This window comes from Osmerus mordax, chromosome 3 (genome assembly GCF_038355195.1).
Source record: "Osmerus mordax isolate fOsmMor3 chromosome 3, fOsmMor3.pri, whole genome shotgun sequence".
NCBI lineage: Eukaryota > Metazoa > Chordata > Actinopteri > Osmeriformes > Osmeridae > Osmerus > Osmerus mordax.
Window position 1 is genome coordinate 14,415,874 of NC_090052.1, and position 19,516 is coordinate 14,435,389.

Genomic DNA, 19,516 nt, shown 5'->3' on the forward strand with positions numbered 1-19,516 from the left:
CATCGCCAATCCTCCCCTCTGACTCCCTCCCCTCTGTCCTCCCCTCTTTATCCGTTGATTGCATACTCCCCTCCGACACCCTCGACTCCATCCTCACCTCCAACTACCTCCCCTCCAACAACCTCGCCTCTGTCCTCACCTCAGTCCTCCCCTCTGTCCTCCAATCCAACTTCCCCTTTCTATTAGGCAGGCTCCTTCATTGTCTTTTTTTAAATCCAAACTTAAAACACACTTATATGCACTAGCGTTTCCCACTACCTCTTGAGTTGTGATGTTATTTATTTTTCTGTTATTGACTGTTTGTATTTAGTTTTTACTATGTATTTTATGGTGTCTTTTTTATTATTATTTTGTTGTGCTTTTGTTCGGCACCTCGGTCAGCCTTGCTGTGTTAGAGTGTTATAGAGCTTTATAAATAAAATGTACTTACTTACTTACTTACTTACTACTTCCTTTCCTCCGAATCCCCTCCGACTCACTCGCCTCTGTTCTCCCCTCCTACTCCCTCCCCTTCCAACTCCCCCCTGACTCCTTCTCCGTGTTATCACTCACCGGAGGAGAGGTTCAGACGGGACCGTGCAGGATGTCCTTTACCGCCATGGGAACCAGATAGGGTTGTCATGGTGACAGTCCGTCCCCCACAGCTGCAGGCTCTGTCAGATCAGTATGTGTCTTTCACCAGCTGTGACCTGCCCAGCTAGCAGGACACACTCCCTGCGGACCTGCTGGGGCTCCAGGCAGCTGAGTGTGCAGACATGCCTCAAACTGACCTCCAGGTCACACTCCCTGGACAGTCATCCACATAAGGGAGGTTTTCATAATGATCAACCCAGATAGCCTGCTATACCAGTTCAATCTGCGCAGGTTACTTAGGGTAGGGATCATTGACTGGAAGGGGTGTGGGTAAGTAACAGTGCATAAGCGCATAGTCCAAATATGTTTTAGAATGCAAGCTATGCAGAAGAATAAATGTTGTTGGTCACTGAAGCAATCAACATTATATTCAAAACATGTATAGTGATTTTCAAAGCTGACAGATTTAATAAAAAGCTATCTTTGTTGACACTTAGCAGGTAAACAGGTAAAGGCAACATTAATGTGCATGCTGCTTTTTTAATGCTTAGGCTACTGGAATACTTAGGTAGGAATGTGATAATTCAGCATAACCTTGTGACTCACTCCACTCACCCGCTTTACAACAATACGTTGAAGTTGACACTTCAAGGTACTGAATCCAATCCACCATTTCATATTCACTGCAAATAAATATTTCATTGTGGGTAGGGTGCATTGCGCCTTAGCTGATAAGAAAACTCGTTTAGTAGTTTCAGACTCACCCGAATTTACCGTGACCAACTGTCGATGCATGTCACGATACAGGAGACACCATCCAAAAAGTCATTGGTTTGCGAAGGATGACGTTCAGTTCACTCAAAGAGATCGAAGCAACAGACTCGCAGGGCATGACTCGTATCTGCCGGGATCTGGTGACGTAGCCAAAACTCAGAGTGAACAGACGATGAGCGGATGCGCCTGTGCGCGCGCCCTATATTAATCTGTTAAAGCGAGATCACTGTCTTTTCAGCACCATTCAGAAACAAACCTACCGGAGTAGAAACAACCGTTTCAAACTAACGGAGCTCGTTCTCTATAAAAACCTGCGCTGGACTGTGTCTTTGTTCAACTTCCTTATAAGATTTAAAGTGGATTTTATTTTTAACATTTCTGTAAAGGTTACAGGTACAGTCTACGATTTTTTAACTGAAACTATTAAGATGTATTGTTAACTTCAATTAGATACTCTTGTGTCAGTTTCCAATCAAAGATGTATACAACTGCTCAATTTATCCAGTTGGCGATAAAAGCATGAGAAGTTTGTAATTTCAACATATATTTTAAACGTGTGTAAGTGTGTGAAAGGAGACTTTTCGCAAGAAACAACGACTTAGGGCTTACAGTCATTCGAGTATGCATGCTTTAATAGTTGGAATTTTATACCTTTTGGGTGGACGCACGGTTAGCGCAAATGATGCGACAGGTAGCCGCTTCGTCTGCTCTGCCATTCCTCCGGGCGCAGAGCCTGGCTGTCCGCTGGGCTCCCCCGGAAACCGCATCCAGAATACCAGTCCCGTGGAGGACGAACTGAGAACCACCATCATCCAACTCCGTGAGACCATTCTTCAGCAAAAGGAGACTATCGTCAGCCAACAAGGGACCATCAAGGAACTGAACTCTAAACTTGCCCGCTGCGAGGCGGCTGCCGATGACTCGAGCAAGTCCCGGGGTCAAAGCTCCAGGCGGAAGGAATACAGCAAAAACACCATGGGTGACCTGCCACGAGACCCAGCGGAGACCATAGACCAGCTAGGAAAAACCATGCAGAGCCTGAAGGGGCGTCTGGAGAACCTGGAGGTGAGGGCACTCAACAGGGTCACATCATGCATATACTGCACATTATTTTAATTCAGTCATACTTCTAAATGACTTGGTATTAATGAACATACACAAACACACATTTATATACAGACACCATACTGCGACGCGTTTGTTATGTGTGCGCGTGCGTGTTCAGCACCTAAATTCTGCCCTATTATGTCTGATAATCTGTGCAGCAGACTCTGCGCCAGAGCACGTACACAGCACACTGTGATCAAAGACGCATGTAACAGTGTCAAAGCAAGGAATCCCGTTTATCATTCAACAATCACAGCTGAATACTCTCAAAGATTAAGAATGTACTCAATTAATAAAAAATGAATGACAGAAATCAGTGTCACTGCTGTCATGCCAGCAGACCACATGGCACAGAGATATGAATTTGTAAATGTAAAATTAGAAACATTAGTCAAACATGCGAGCAATGTGGGAATTATGTCTGGTTACATTGTATACATACTGATACATGCACCATTGATGCAATCCCTTGAAACAAAAGCAGTATACTTTGCGAAAGGAAGCAAGATAGTGGATATTAGTTTAGTAAATCTAATCTATCATGCAGATAGTAAATGTGGGTCCAGGCTGTTCTCCAAACCCCACAGTACATCAACTACCTCCAGAGCAGCTTTCAATAAATCCATGTGGGCCGACAATCTCAATCGCCTGATATTGAGGTCATGCCTGGTGCTCGATGCAATCTGGGCACTGATCTTACAAGTGTTTTGGGGCTTTATCGTCATCAGTTGTAAATATTTAATAATAATCCTTGTTCCAGTATTAAACCATTACATGACGCACACTATAAAATAATGATGCTGTCTCTGCACTGTTCCATCCATCCATCTCTCTCTCCCTCTCTTTCTCTCTGTCATCAATGATCAACGCAATGATGAACATTTTAATGCCATCATCAAATCAATGATACATTGCAGCAGTGATAATATATGACACATAAAATGTTATTTTTTAATCATGTCTGCATTGATCTGAACCTTCTTAGCATAACTGCTGTGGCTAGATCAATGTAACTCATAGGCCACCCACGAGAGTGTGCTAGTAATAAGTGTAGGTCAGTAATATATGTTTGTATGTGTGTGTGTGTAGATGTGTGTGGGTGTAGATGTGTGTGTGCGACAGTGTCTGTGCATGCGGGAGAAACTAATCACATTGGAACAGATGGACTGAATCCCCCTCACCATTAAAAATGAGGGTGCTAAACAGATGTTTGACCTGAAAGGTGCAGAGGATTTTTGGTTCTGTCCTGTTTTCTAAACAGCTGAATGAGCGTAACATGTATATGGAGATTAACTCTCTCTCAATCTCTCCCTCTCCCTCTCCCTCTCCCTCTCCCTCTCCCTCTCTCTCTCTCTCTCTCTCTCTCTCTCTCTCTCTCTCTCTCTCTCTCTCTCTCTCTCTCCTCTCCTCTCTCTCTCTCTCTCTCTCTCTCTCTCTCCCCCCTTTCTTTCAGCAGCAGCAGCGCTCTAACATGTCAGGCAGCGGCGGCAGGGGCGGAGCCTCCTTCCCGGCAGAGCTGAGGGAGCTCCTGAGGAGACGTCTGGGAGCGCTGGAGAGCCAGCTGCTGAAGAAGGTGGCCGAGCTGGAGGAGGAGAAGAGCCAGCTCTACAACGACACTGCGGCCCACCGCCAGCGCACAGAGAGCACCCTCAGCTCCCTGCTGGAGAGGATCACCGAGTTGGAGAGGAGTACGTCTCCTTCTCTTCTTGTCCTTCATATGGATGTTTATGTTGGATGATGCTTTAGGCGGCTTAAGTCTTGGGTCCATATGATAAGGCAACTACGACACATGTTAGGGTTCAGCTGCAGAGTACACCACACACAGGTGGATGGAGGGAACAATATGTTTTTTAATCGAGGTTACTATAACAGCAGTAATGGTGAAGTGGTCTAAAACACAACAGTGAGTCTGACCTTGTCCATCTATGTCTCTGCCCTCTCTCTCTCGCACACACATTTTTTGCCTATGCTCTCTCTGTCTCAGTTTCTCCCCCTCGCTCGCTCTATAACTTCTTTCAACATTCTGCCTCTGAGCTTTCCTACTCGCACTCTCTTATTCTCTGCTCTGCTTCCCTCCCTATCTCTTATTCTCTTTACTACCTCTCTCTGGAACATGCTTATCTCTGACTGACACATCATGACATGGTGGTCTGATACTCAAACATCATGAATGTCAAACAGTCCGTGTTCTCCACCAGCACTCAAAACCTCATTTTCTTAAATAAACAAATCTTCTCCTCCACTCATCCCATCTTCCCGTCCGCAGCATGTCAGGATGTCTACACTGCCAGCCTGTGAATCTAAACGTATTCCCTCCACGACCCTCTGCCTGCAGGTAACAACGCATTTAAGTCGCCTGAGGACTTCAAGGTGTCCCTGCCACTGCGTACCAACTACCTGTACGGACGCATCAAGAAGAGTCTGCCTGAGATGTACGCCTTCACCGTGTGTATGTGGCTGAAGTCCAGCGCCAGCCCGGGTATAGGGACCCCTTTCTCCTACGGCGTCCCAGGACAGGCTAATGAAATCGTTCTGATAGAGTGGGGGATTAACCCCATAGAGCTGCTGGTCAATGACAAGGTAAGATCACCCTGGAGTCTCTCAGACCTTTCTGTAGGAACGTATCATCGCTGCCATGGATATCATGGATGTCAAGTGGCACATCCACAGGGATGACAAATAGTTCACATCCTATATTATATTACGATAGTAATTGTTCTTTGAAATGGATCTCCAGTAGGAATTGGATTTCTTTGATCGTATCGTACCTTCAGGTTTGTCCCCTACTGAATGTTTTACATGATTGAGGTCTAGTTATTGACAATTCCTTCAGAATCAAGACAATTCAGGCTCAAAGGGCTAGAAATAAATATTGCAGTGGGTTCTGCCTTCAAAGGAATACAAATATGGCAATGGAGATGTTTGAATGGGTAGTATTAAATGTTGGATTGTTGCTGTTGGTTTATCGCAGAAGCATGGCTTCTGAGACGATGAGAGGATATCAGTTTGGCTGAAGTTATGAAACGCATTGGGTCATTGGGGTATATTTTTTTGTTTATGTTCGGAATCTGGCTTATTGGCATAGACAGGACTCCCTACAGCTCTCCCTTCGCCATGCATTATACATGTGTGTGTCTGACAGGAGAGAGAGAAGAGTAATAGAGAGAGAGAGATGATAAGGAGAGTAAGGATATCATAGAGCTGCAGAGTAAGAGTAAAATGTAGTGAAGCAATGGAGGATAGTTAGTTCAGTACAGTACCAAAGATAAGGCAACATGGTGAATATGATCACTGTAAAGTACAGCCAGAATAGAATATGTTCATAGTGGTAATAAACCCCAAAGGGAGATAGTGCTGGGGTTACTAAGGGATGGCTACAGATCGCTTCTACACATTGCGCACAACATAAATACATAAATTGAACCATTTTAAAAACTGTACTGAGTACAGCCAAATTCTATCAATTCAGACAGGGCTTTGGGGTCTACATCTGTAACAGAATCAGCAGGTTAAATTGTCTCAACAACATAACATCATTATGAGAAAATATGGAAGACAAAAACAGAAATCGATATCTTTTTGTCTGCTTTTTGTTTTTACACAAATGGAAAGGCCCGCACAGAATTAACGGGGTACATGAATCCCTTCACAGTCGCTTCCGGAATACTCAATAACCAGACTGAGGTTACAGGTAATGTGAAGCTGTGGTTGTAATTTTGGTCAATATCACTGTTGTGAAAGTATCATGCAATATGCAGAAGATCAGTATGGACTCAAGACACACTTTGTGTCTGTGGCACCCTGTGGGTGCCAGTAATATTAACATTATGCAGCTTACAAAATCACTTTCTTTGCCTTTGTTACACGATTAGAAATCCATAAACAAACACATAATTATAATAACAACTCTAGCTTCTCACCTTATCTGAAACCTACAGTTTGCATTTGTTGACATAAGATTAGAGACTTAGAAAGAGATAATGGAGTCAGCTGGTGTCAAAGCACTCTGTGATTGGCTTAGGCTCAAAGGCAATTTGACGCAAGACCTTTGGTCTCATAGGTCTGCTTTCTGCGAGTGATATTATGAGATGGTAGAAAGAGCCATCAACATTGCAGCCTACCTCCCGTTATTCTCTCTCAGCTTTGTGCTGTCATTCTAATCTAATGAGAATATTACTCAAGAGCTCCCCTGTGACTTACTCTCAATGGAACATGAAGTCACTGATCTCAATAAAGCTGTAATGTTGTTGTTTTGTTGCAAGGGTTGCTGCTTTTGATCCTTGTTTGAAATATTCCTGGCTTTTATACTACATTGTCCCATTTATAACAGATGTCATTACAGCTATAATAACTACTGCTGTTCACTGACCCCAGATGAGCCCCTGGGTTACATAATTGAGGTGATATTTACTGACGCAGAAAGCCCACTCACTATCCCTCCTTGTTTACTCGAAATCCTACCCCCTTAGAGATGTCGGACCCTTCTTTAAATGGATCAGCTGATCATAGACATCCCTATTGGCCTTTCCTGCTAAGTACATTTACATTAGTCATGTAGCAGACGCTCTTATCCAGAGCGACTTACAGTAAGTACAGGGACATTCCCCCGAGGCAAGTAGGGTGAAGTGCCTCGCCCAAGGACACAACGTTATTTCGCACGGCCAGGAATCGAACTGGCAACTTTCAGATTACTAGCCCGATTCCCTAACCGCTCAGCCACCTGACTCCCTATCATCCTTCAGTATCGTCCTCTCTTACAAATTCTTGGCCTTGCATGCCAAATCTTGGCTTGGTGTACCTAAGCCTCGGTTATTATCTACTTAAGTCTTTCGATGTCTTGGCCCGAGTTGCTAAGTCTTGTCCTTGCACACTTACAGTCTAGTTGACACTTGGCCACCCTTGCCTTTTCTCAGGTGGCCCAGCTGCCCCTATCAGTAAGCGACGGACGTTGGCACCACATCTGTATCACCTGGACGACTCGGGATGGCTTCTGGGAGGCCTATCAGGATGGCGAACGCCTGGGCACTGGAGACAACCTGGCCCCCTGGCACCCAATTAAACCTGGAGGAGTCATTATTCTGGGCCAGGAGCAGGTGAGAAAAGGGAAGGGGTGGAGGGTAGGGTGTGTGCATGTGTGTGTGTGTGTGTGTGTGTGGGATGACTCTCATCACATCTATATGTGCGTCTCCCTGGAGAAAGAGAGAGCAGGGAGGGAGAGATATCAGGGGAATAGAGACAGCAAAGTTCTTCTCACGCTATACCCAGCTCGTCAGAATGACCTCACATCCTGGCATCAAACAGCATCATTCCCGCAGGAGCTGTGGAACTGTGTCACTACACCGGATATCAACCATCGCCATGGAGATGTAGTACTGATAATCCCAATGGCAATCCATGAATGTAACAGTACCTGACCAGCTCTGGATGTTAACATTATATGTGTTGAAACAAAGGAATCTACTAATGCTGAACAGTGAAAGTAAAGCACGTTATGCAACAACTGAAGCCTTAACCCTTGTGCTGCCTTCGGGTCACATGACCCAAAGGTTCATAACGAACCATCGTTGTGTTTACCCAATTTTACCCAATACAAAAACAAATAAAAATAATTTTCTTTTAACCTTCGCAATGTAGGGGGTCTGAGACAGCCCATCAGTTAAAAGAAAATGCTTCACTTTGTTTTTGTATGCGGTAAAGTTGTCGCAATACAATGGTGGGTCACAATGACTGATGGGTCAGAATGACCCGAAGATAACACAAGGGTTAAAACAGCTATCTGCTAAAACTAATGTCATTCATGTAAAACAGTACTGTCACAATACTGCTCATTAATATGTTGGTACGTTTTACGTTTTAAGACTGACACTTTATGAAATGAGAATTGCCAAGATAAGAGAGAAATTGTCAAGTGAAAGTCTTTGTTACGTAGCACAACTGAATTATAAAGCTCAAGACCATTGCTCCATCTCTCTGTCTGGCCCTGCAGGACATTGTTGGCGGGCATTTCGATGCCACCCAGGCGTTTGTGGGCGAGCTGAGCCAGTTCAACATGTGGGACCGGGTCCTACGGCCTGTGGACATCATGGGCATGGCCAATTGCTCCTCTTACATGCCCGGCAACGTGGTGCCATGGACGGATGCCAACGTGGAGGTGCTGGGAGGCGCCACCAAGGCCGCTCTGGAGATTTGTGAAGACCGTGTGTTTGATCCGTAAGACTTTGACATGCGGCTGTTGCGTGTCTGGGATCCTGACAGAAGTTGAACTAAGCTCTGGGCTGTTTTGAAAACTTCTTGACTGAAATGAGGTTGCAGTGCATGGGTAGAAGCACTGCTGTAGACTTTATACTACAAACATGGGTCGTCTCCTTGATCTCCACATTTATCTTTTGTGACAAAATTAATCTGTTCTGAAGAGACTCACATTGTAAAATGGAGATGATTCTGACAGATTACCAACGGACTCTGATTCTCATACTGCCATTATGTTGAATATCAATATCTTGACTTGTCTGAATATACTGCCTTACCTTTAACAACCACAAACCCATTGAGTAGGTGGGCAGTGGCAACTCTGTTTTATCAGTTGAATGTGAGCTAATATTGACTATAGACATTTTTGTTACGCTGTTGATCACCATGGATCTGAGCTGCATGGCAGGTTCAATGAAATTAGTTCCATATTTGTGGCACACAGTAAAAGAGCAAAAACTGAACTTTGATGAAAAAAGACCAGTGGAAGGTAAAACACTTCAGTTGTAGGCATCAAAGCATTGTGCATGAGTGTGGGCTGTAGCCAGTTTTAGTGGACAGAAAAATACCTGTGCATGTTTTTGTGAGGGAAGAGATTTATGTTTGTTTTTTGTACACACAGGTTTGTGAGCGGGTGTGTGTGTGTGTATATATTCACCCACGCATCGGCCCACTCTCGCATGTCAAAAGCCCAGAGATTAGCAGTGGTAAGGACACACACGTTCTTGTAAATCTGCTCTAATACATCTCTCTCTCTCTCCCTTGGCCCCTTGGGTTGCTGCCATGCCAAGCAGCTTTGTGTGTGGGTTCTAACCATTGCTCGCACAGGTTTAAAGTAAAGCAGGAAAGCTGCCCAGGCCTGGCAGGCTGTAAGAGCCCAGGAAAGGGACAGGCCAGGGATCACCTTCCACAAAGAATCCTTAATCTGTAGGCTGAATATCTACATGAACAAATTATTAAAGAGTATGGTTTGGTTGACCGTAAAGTTAATTATATGTTGGCATCTGCTTAGGCCTAAGTAATGCCCTGCAATGTAATTTATATGTTCACAATGCAAATTTGTGTCCTGATGACAAAAGACCTGACGGTTTTACAAGGTCATGTCACACCTTATTTGAATGTTGTTGCAACAGATAATCATCTATATGCTTGGACCAGCACAATGTAAGTTGTTTTATTGCCAGAGACAGAACAAAATTATACCACAGATATCAACTTCCACTTTATCCTTGCAGATCAAAACTAATCACATTATGAATACATTTTACGCTTCTTCTAGTCTGCTTCTGGTCCTCAATATTGTGCTGACAATTGACAAGAGTCCACTTAGCTTCAATGTGCTCACATTTCGTGTACAGTATAGTTACAATAATACCAAAATGCCTGTGAATGAATCTCCCATTTGTTATAGGAAATTAGTGTGGCAAAAAGGGTGAGCAAACTGTTATTAATCTTAAAAGAAAATATCTTGGATATTCGGAAGCAAAGAAAGAAGTTTATGAAGACTTCAACAGCCTGATGTTCATCAGTGAAGAACGCAGTAGAACACTGGACAGCAATGGAATGTTGTAAAGGGGTGCACGTTTAACGTTCTAATTACGTTATTTGTGAACATGTACCACATTTGAATGTCTTTGTATTTGTTCTGTGAATGTAATTGAATAGCACATTTTCCTGTAGTGTTTCTTTATACGCATCATTTTAGTTCACCAGCAAGATGCTATTGTTTGTTATATTGCCTTTTTTGCCCACCAAATGTGCTTTTGTTTTACCGATCTATCAAGCATTTAGTTTGAAGAAAATGTATTTTATTTTTTTGTATTACAAGACGACTTATGTATGGGAAGATTAAAAAAAATAATATTAGATTTATTGTTGCTTTCAAGCCACCTTCCTATATATAAATGTTTCACATTCTTATGCAGTGTGGTTCAATGTCCTTTTGCACCAAATAAAAATTTGAAAATGATCACATGAACATTACGTAAATGTTACGGAGACAGACTTTTTTCAACAATTATCCACCCACTTAACTTGACTGGTTTTTGCGGGCATGTGCATGCCACAGTTGGGACATGGTTCTTTCAAGGTTGGAGATACAATACAAAGGAAAACACAAAGGAAGGCAACAATTCTGTGTGTCCATTCTGCTAGCTTTTAAAAAACAGTACGGCCAATAGACACCAAGCCACACTGGGGATAGATGTATACTCCTTTTTATCTCTGGAGAGAAAATGTTGTCAAAAGCCCAGAAATCCCTGATGCTGGCAGCCTTCCAGGTGGAAAGGAAAATCTCTACATGTGGATTATAAGGATGTGGTGCACTGTAGGCCACGTGAGAGCTTGCCCTGCCTTTCACAGTTGTGTGTTTTGAGCCTGTAGCTAATTAATGTGCTGCCTGCACTACAGTGACACCACTGTGAGTTGATCTGCAATTACAGACAATAAATAAAGAATAAAGCTAATTTGTTTTCTTTTGATATTCTTCTGACATTTAAGAACTTTTGTAAATGTACAAGTCAGCTATTGCACTGCATTGCAGACTGTTTTAGGGAGAATAAAACTTCCTTTTAAAGCTGCAGGCAAGGTTTCCAGAAGCTTTCTTTTTACATTTGACAAATTATCCCACCACATGGGGAATATGGCAATCACATTTTATTGGAGGGGGAATTTGACTGACACCTAAAAGAGTGCAGAGATGTATTGGTCTCTGAGGGATATGATTCATTTAGATGTTCATCTGAAGGGTGGTTGGTGTTCTAAGTCAGAGCATGATGGATCAACTTGCGTTATTGACTTTTTTGTCATTCAAATCAAATTCAAATGAAATGTATTTGTATAGCCCTTTTTACACGCAAGCATGTCACAGAGGGCTAAACATACGCCCATAGAACTGCCCCTCAACCAACCTAAACCCTCAAGGAAGACAAGGAAAAACTCCCAGAAAAACTCAACAGGAGAAAAAATGGAAGAAACCTTGGGAGGAGCAATTCAGAGAGGGATCCCCTCCTCCAGAGACAGTTGGTGAGAGAGAGGAGCAGAACACAGGCTAAACATAGTCATACAGTGTCGATGGGTTTTGAAACACCAAAAACCATTGTTCAACTTTATAGATGTAGGACAGGACCGGGAGACTCGGGACCAGGTCCAGCGTTGGCCGACTGACGACCAGGCAGGTGCTGACAACTCAAACCCCCCACACCACAAGGGATGTGTGTGGGGGGGACAGAGAGAGGAGAGCAGGGATTAGAGAATGCCAGGAGCAGCTAACAGTTACAGTCATAATAGAATGAGATCCCCACCGGTCAAGTGTGGACTGGTGCAGCAATTTAACAGAGCAAAAAAGGGGTATTTGATGCAGCCCCACACACCAAGACAGCGACAGCCCCCCTCGGTTGGAACATGAAATCTGTTCCAGGGGAAGAGAACTCTAAAATAAGTTATACTTATAGAATAAGGATGGAAACAACCCGTCCCCCGTTGCCTCCAACTGGTAACATACTTACCTTTGACAGTCGTAGAATTGACTAAACAATAACGTTTTTAACCTCATTTTAAATGTCGAAACAGTATCAGACTCCTTAATTGAGACAGGTAATTTGTTCCAGAGAAGAGGTGCTCTATATGAGAACGCCCTACCTCCAGCTGTTTTTCTCTTAATTTTGGGAACCACCAGATAGCCAGCATCTTGAGATCTAAGTGTCCTTGCGGGGCAATAGGGTGCAAGGAGACCGGAGAGGTACAGTGGTGCCAATCCATGCAGAGATTTGTAGGTTAGTAGTAGAACTTTGAAGTCAGCTCTGGCTTGGATAGGGAGCCAGTGTAGAGAGACAAGAGTAGATGTTATGTGATCAAACTTTCTTGTTCTGGTCAATAGTCTAGCAGCAGCATTTTGCACCCGCTGTAAAAATTTTAGGTGGGTAATTGGGAGGCCAGAGAACAACACATTGCAATAGTCCAATCGGGACGTAACAAATGCATGTATTAGTTTTTCAGCATCATCCTTTGAAATACATTTTCGTATTTTGGCAATATTACGTAGATGGAAAAATGCAGTTGTGGTAATTTGCTTAATATGGTACTCAAACCAAAGGTCTGGGTCCATTGTGACTCCAAAAATGTTTACAAGCTGGCTTTGAGAGACTTTGACGCCGTCTAGGTCTAAGGTCAGATTGGAAAAATTATTTCTATATATTGTTTTTAGGACCGAAAATTTGAACCTCGGTTTTATCCAAATTTAGAAGAAGGAAATTTGCAGTCATCCAAGCTCTCAACCTAGAAACACATTTTCCATAGCATGTGAAATTCTCCAGACTTTATAGACATATATAGCTGAGTATCATCTGCATAACAGTGAAAATACCCCAGAGCTTCTAATTATGTTTCCTAAAGGCAGCATATGGAGTGAAAATAACAGAGGGCCTAGAACTGAACCCTGTGGTACTCCGTATTTTACAGTGGAGCTCCTGGATGAGCAGCCATCATAGTGAACATATTGTGATCTATCAGATAGTTACGATCTAAACCACTGAAGTGACGTACCAGAAATCACAACATAGTTCTCCATACGTTCCAAGAGAATCTCATGATCCACTGTGTCAAAAGCTGCACTTAGGTCTAGAAGAACCAGGACAGAGATAGAACCCGCGTCAGAGGCTAACAGTAGATCATTGACTACCTTGGCTAATGCAGTTTCAGTGCTGTGGTGGAGACGAAATCCAGACTGGAGAGGTCTGGATTTCCAGTCATTGGAGTAGAATGAACTCCCTTTAACGAACCTGGAATTTCTGCTTGGTTTGCAACCGAGGTTGGTTAGCACACAGCTGGACCTTTCTGGACCTTTTGAGGTCACAGAAACAAAACAAAAAAATCTAAATGTTTGCTTTTTTGGCCTGTACTCATCTACTATGTGAAACAATCTGAAAGTCACAAACTGTTATGGTGTTATGGCATTTCTGTTTTATAATATTGAAAGTAAAAAAAGTGGCTTGTAGACTAAACCTATTATAAAACTGTTAGATTGAGATATTGTAAATGTCTTAATTCTAGGTAATATACATAGGAATCAGCTACATTGTCATGTAAGATTTGAAAGTCTGTGATGAGGGATGGTAGCTGGCTAACATAATTATAATCGTAATAATAATCACAAAGTTGGGTTAACTGTGAGCAGGGTTGGTTGCACACTCATTTTGAAGGCATAGGCATTCAGTAAAATATATGGTTTGCATGTGTCTGTGTTTCTCATTGTGGGTGGGTGTTTAGGGAGGATGTGTGTGTGTAAGCCTGAGGTAAAAGTGAGTATCAAACTTTTCAAGGTAGCCTATTTTTATCATTATATGTTGCTTTTAGTGGTGGGCATCGATAAAAAAAATCTAGATTAATCTCACTGTAATCTTGGCGTTAATCTAGATTAATCTAGATTAAAATGGCTCATTTGAATTCCGTCGAAGGCACCCAAATAATGACTAAAAGTAAGTCTTTGAGAACGGGTTTCTCAAGCCAGGTGGCGCATTAGACCAGGAGCTCATCTCCTGTTTCCAAAATGCATCACAAACTGCTTGAGAAAGCTGTTCTACTATGATAATTGGTGATGAAAATAAATTATGTTCAACTAGAGAGGGTACAATTTCTGGGGAAATTGTAGGGTGTGCTTGCTTGCGTCGGTTGCACAGGGGTCCGTTTTTTAATGACATTTTTACAACTGATATTTCTGTATATTTTATATAAAAATGCATAGGGCCTACTTATTATTTATAAAGATTACATAGATTTAAAAGCATCTTTTTTTTGCTGCTCATTTACAACTCAAAATACGAGTGAAGTGTAGAATGAAATATGATGTCTTCTCATTTCCCCTGCAAGAGGCAGCCTCATAGCTGAATCAACGAATAAATTTGGCGGACCGGTGTAAAAATTTACCTAATCTCTATGACTTAAACGTCCTTTTAAGTTTTCCCTTCTCGTGATATTTTCAGGCATTTAGCCTACTCATATTGCATTCATTCATTAATAAAGAACCCCCTTTGAAGATTATTCTACGACGTTACCGGCAGTAGAAGATGGAATCGCGATTCAAACATTACCATCTGCTAACTGAAAAAATGCCCCCAAAAACGTAAATAAGCTTGACATTTATTTAGTGGAAAATCGCTCATTCATAAAAAGCTCACTGATAGCGATCATTGTCAGTAACAACGCAAAATGCGATATAGCCCTGTGTGGAGAAGCTGCCCCGGTAAATTCTACTACAGTACAGTACTAGACTACTGCTGTGTTCGTCTTGGTAGCGATTGCGTTGGTTGAATTCGATTTAACGTTCCGTTGTACGGTTTAGGCTGAAATGAATTATTTTCATGAACAGATTGACAAAGTTTAGGCTGTGGCAATGAAATTCAGGTTAGTAGTCAGATAGTTTCACCTATTGAAAGACTTTTGATTTAAGTAAGGGGAGTGCCGAACATGTTCTGTCGCCGTTTGACTTCCTAAACATCTGTGTAGATGTTTTTGTAGTGTGTCTCGCGTAAGCTACAGCGTTGCAGTGAGCAACACTGGTTTGAAACCACAGGTAATGATAATTTCACCAACAAATCGTTTACTTGTAATGTAATGTCATAATAAATCCTACAACGAAAATGTATTTGTGAGGAATGTTTATTTTAACGATTGAAAACAGATGCATCATAGACCACTGTAGTATGTGTTGCCCGGGCAACAGAGGCTAATGTCATGCTAATGCTTCAGTGAAATAGTAGACTACCGTTTCCGAAAGTAGATGTGGGCCTACTTCCTTAATAATATCAGCTAATATTGTACATTACATTTCACAATTGTGTTGATATTTTAGCATATCAAGGTGAAAGTCATCATAGCTTGCGTAGTATAGACCCAGCTCTCAACCCAACTTTGAGAATAGATTAACGGCGATATTTTTTTAATCGCCGATAAGAGTCGCAGCGCGTTAACGCCGATAACGGCCCACCACTAGTTGCTTTCCTTAAAATTCCAATCCAGTTTGGCAAAAATAATGTAAAAATACGTTCACATTTCATAATCTTAAATTATGTTTGTTAATAAAGGCCAATCCAATTTCGCATTTGCTAGTTTGCATTTGCTACAATTGCACATGCTAACACACACACACACACACACACACACAGAAACAGAAATGGAGAGAGCGACAAGAAGACATTCCTAGTGATTAATTGTCTAAAAGTATTCTATTACAGATCAAAATAGTTTATATTGTTGCATTTTTGTTGTTGTAACTATAGCATTTTAACATAATGCCAACCAACATTTAGTCATTTAGCTGACGCTCTTATCCAGAACCAACCCCGTAATGTGTGCCAACCAACCAGCTTTGTATTCTCCAGGGACGCAATAACAGTGTGCGCATTTCCTACAGCGCCCAAGGATGTGTATGTCTGTGAAGCCGTGTGCATCCAAGTCGAAGCAAGTAATTAAAGTCAAATCACGAGCAGTGAATTTGTTAACAAGGGTGTCACAATGCTATGAGGGCAAGAATTATGGTAGCATTAAACTATAAGGACACTCACACAGACGTTCAATGTTCACAGAACACAGTTTGTGAGCTTCATAACAGGGAGATTTTTTTTTTCATACCACAGAAAATGTCCTTTGGCTTGATAATTAAAGTATGATTCTGGGGGAAATGCAGAGAAATAACTGAAAGCTCTCCAAGGCTTCTAGAAATTCAACTGACATTTCTTGGATGTGTTAGACTCTTAGGCCCACCACAAACTCCACTAGTCTCTAACCCACTTTTATGAAATTATTATTCAAAAAGTATTCTTGTCTGCTGAACTTTCTCCCTGTTTGGAAGCCATTTTGAAATGACCCTATTTATTAAGCAACTCCCTTTGAATTATAGCCTACCTGTTTATCACGTTTTAGATTTGGCTTCTGAAATGACAAGCACAATGCAAATGCCTACTATAATTCATTTTTTACAAGATCAGTCACTGATAATTCTCAATTCTTAAAATAATGATATGAAAAGGTATTTACAAATTATAATAATGGATAATGTAATAAAAACTTCCTCCTCTTGGTAAAACCTCTGCTATGAGGTACTCAAGGTTGTACAGTTAATACCTGATTTGTCAGTGATTGCACCACATGCTGGTGACATATCATTAGCATCTTAAGCAGATTTGTTCCCTGTCAGTGGAGACTTGTCTAGCCTGTGGCCACCAAAATCCAGTCAACATCCCAATCTGTAACCCTGCTTGATTAATCATTACATAATCATTCATTTTGGAAAATGTTCTACTTAATGAAACTCCAACCAGACATGTTTTTTAACCTAGATGTGATTTTTGATCCTCTTTCTCTGTGAAAACAAACCAGATATCAATGGTCTGTTTTTTTTTGCCTGGCTGTTGGTAACTGTATTACCTGGCTCTTCATCCATACCACTAGACAAGCACATCCAACCTTTCACACATTGATTCTGCCAGAGATAAGCTTACAGTTTCTTTTACACGCACACACACATTCAATGTAATACACATCCTTTCAAATATACACGTAGATTCAAAACACAGACACACACATTCATACATAGTGTCCCAGTACGATTAAGCTCTCTCTGCTCTGACATTTACAGATCATCTGACTTTCATCAGGGAAGGGATTTGTGGACGTAAAGCTATTTAAGTGTTTATTTTTAGAGCCACGTGCAGTGATTTATGAATGTGAATTTCCGGTTCTCCCTGGTTAGAGGTGAACCCATCTGGTTCAGGATCAAGGGGAAAATCAGAGTTTTCCCTGAACAAAACACAGAAAAGAAGCTTAGTGACATTACTCTGTGTGGTCCCCAGTAAGCGCCCACTTTGGCTCTCTATGATTACCCAAGGAGTTAGTGAGAACTCACAACCATCTTTATATCTGACCTGTCTGTCAGGATATGCATAATGACATTGTCGTGGCAGAATTACAACATAGATTCCAAAAATGTGATATGATTATGTGCTCAAAAAAACTTACAGTACGTTATGAAACGCCTGTTTTTCTTCTCAAGCAAATGAGGGAGTGTGTTCCATCAATGTTCCCTTGTGCAAGGCTGTTTAGGAGTCCGATGAGGTTAGGGGAATAATATTTTGAAGAAGATGAGAAACATGGGAAACATGTTTCCGTACGCACGGGGCTATCTCATGTTTAGGGAACATAGACTGTTATGGAATACATAGAGTACCCCAGGAATACTCAAATTTTTGGGGTGCAGGGCAGCTCATTTATGGGTAGGAGACATCAAAAACAGGATCTAGTTGTGCTTGTTTAGGAAGAACAGAAACATGAAGAAATATTCTTGGAGAATTATAAGAGTTCTAGGAAAGGTGTTAGATAGGGGAGGGGAGATTCCACTCATTAAGGCCTATAAGTACTGTGATCAAACTGAAGATGTTAGCTCTTATATTTTCCGTATCCTTCTTGAAGCTTTAATAAACATCCGTTGATAAATCGATCCGTTGATTTGAAATTGATTCTGGAACTCCGGGTCTTTTCTACAAACTTCTGATCCATGATTGATGAATCTTCTGAATTTGCCTCCACAACATGATGTGATCATAGAGGAGTGTTCCAATCAGCGAGTGGCACAGAGCCAGAGATGGAGACACCCAAAGATCCCAGTCCTAGCTGTCCAATGTGAAGCTCCTCATGCTGGCCATGTGTTTCTCCAAGACCCCAGCAGGACATTAGACTGCTGTGTGAAGCACATGTGCTTTGTGAAGCAGGTGTGTTAACCAGAGGTAGTGTGTGTGTGTGTGTGTGTGTGTGTGTGTGTGTGTGTGACGTGACGTAACGTGACGTGAGGGAGGAAGGAAGGAAGGAAGGAAGGAAGGAAGGAAGGAAGGAAGGAAGGAAGGAAGGAAGGAAGGAAGGAAGGAAGGGAAAAACGGTTTGAGGGATTTTATATGCATACAACTGCACCCTGAGCTTTCCTCAGTGTGAATACAGCCTCTGTACCTCCCTCATGGTCACTCTCTGTGGCCATGTTGAATCGACCTGCTCCTCATACTTGTACATATCAATATAGAGCCTCAGGCACAGATCTGGAAGTTAACTGCATGTACATGTAAACATTGTAACCTGAAATATCATAGCTGAAAGGAAACAAAGTGACTGAATCATAGAGACAAAGCTCACAAACTGCCAGATCTTTTCACCATGTGATTATCTGCACTATCCAATTCTGTACTAGTACGTAAAGTTCTAACTTGGCAAGACAAACAGTGAATAATTCATGATGTGATCAATATTAGAGCATGAACTTCTATTTCAGACAGATGGTAGAAAAGCATTATCGATTGGCACAGTTGTTGCAGTGGTTGGACACTTGGCACAGATGTGCTCTGATGCCCTCTTTAGCGGCACCACAGTGCCCATGATTTGGTCAGACTCCACTGCCTTGAGTTTCAAGTGCAGCAACTTGTTAAGCAATTTGGCATAAATAATGTCCGACTGCTCTAAAAGTTGTTTTCTTCATGGCTTTGGGCTCCAGTGTTGAGCTGCTACTCCTCAGCAAAAGTCTCCTTGGTCCCAGGTGTACTCTTCTATAATATCAAACGTGTGCGTCAGAAACAAGGGTATTATCAAAGACTCCTGACAACAGTCCTGGCTCCCAGTGTAATTCATTTGAATTGTGAATCAAAATAGGTTTTCTCTGACATGGGTTTGAACACTTAACTAACCAGGTTGACGTCAATTCAGCTTGTAGCCAAAGGCAATTTCAATGGTTTATTATTCCACTCAGAATGTCTTTCTTACTCCCATGGCATTAGTAGAA

The 19,516-nt window shown here is 42.0% G+C and overlaps 1 protein-coding gene across 1 annotated transcript; it reads left to right on the forward strand.

The window, feature by feature from the left end:
* The first annotated feature begins 1,919 nt into the window (after positions 1-1,919).
* On the forward strand, positions 1,920-8,668 carry nptx2a (neuronal pentraxin 2a). The gene is made up of 5 exons (XM_067232714.1): positions 1,920-2,412; positions 3,908-4,142; positions 4,790-5,034; positions 7,368-7,547; positions 8,441-8,668. The coding sequence occupies exons 1-5, from the start codon at positions 1,969-1,971 to the stop codon at positions 8,666-8,668; spliced, it is 1,332 nt and encodes a 443-aa protein (XP_067088815.1). The 5' UTR covers positions 1,920-1,968.
* The last annotated feature ends 10,848 nt before the right edge of the window (positions 8,669-19,516 follow it).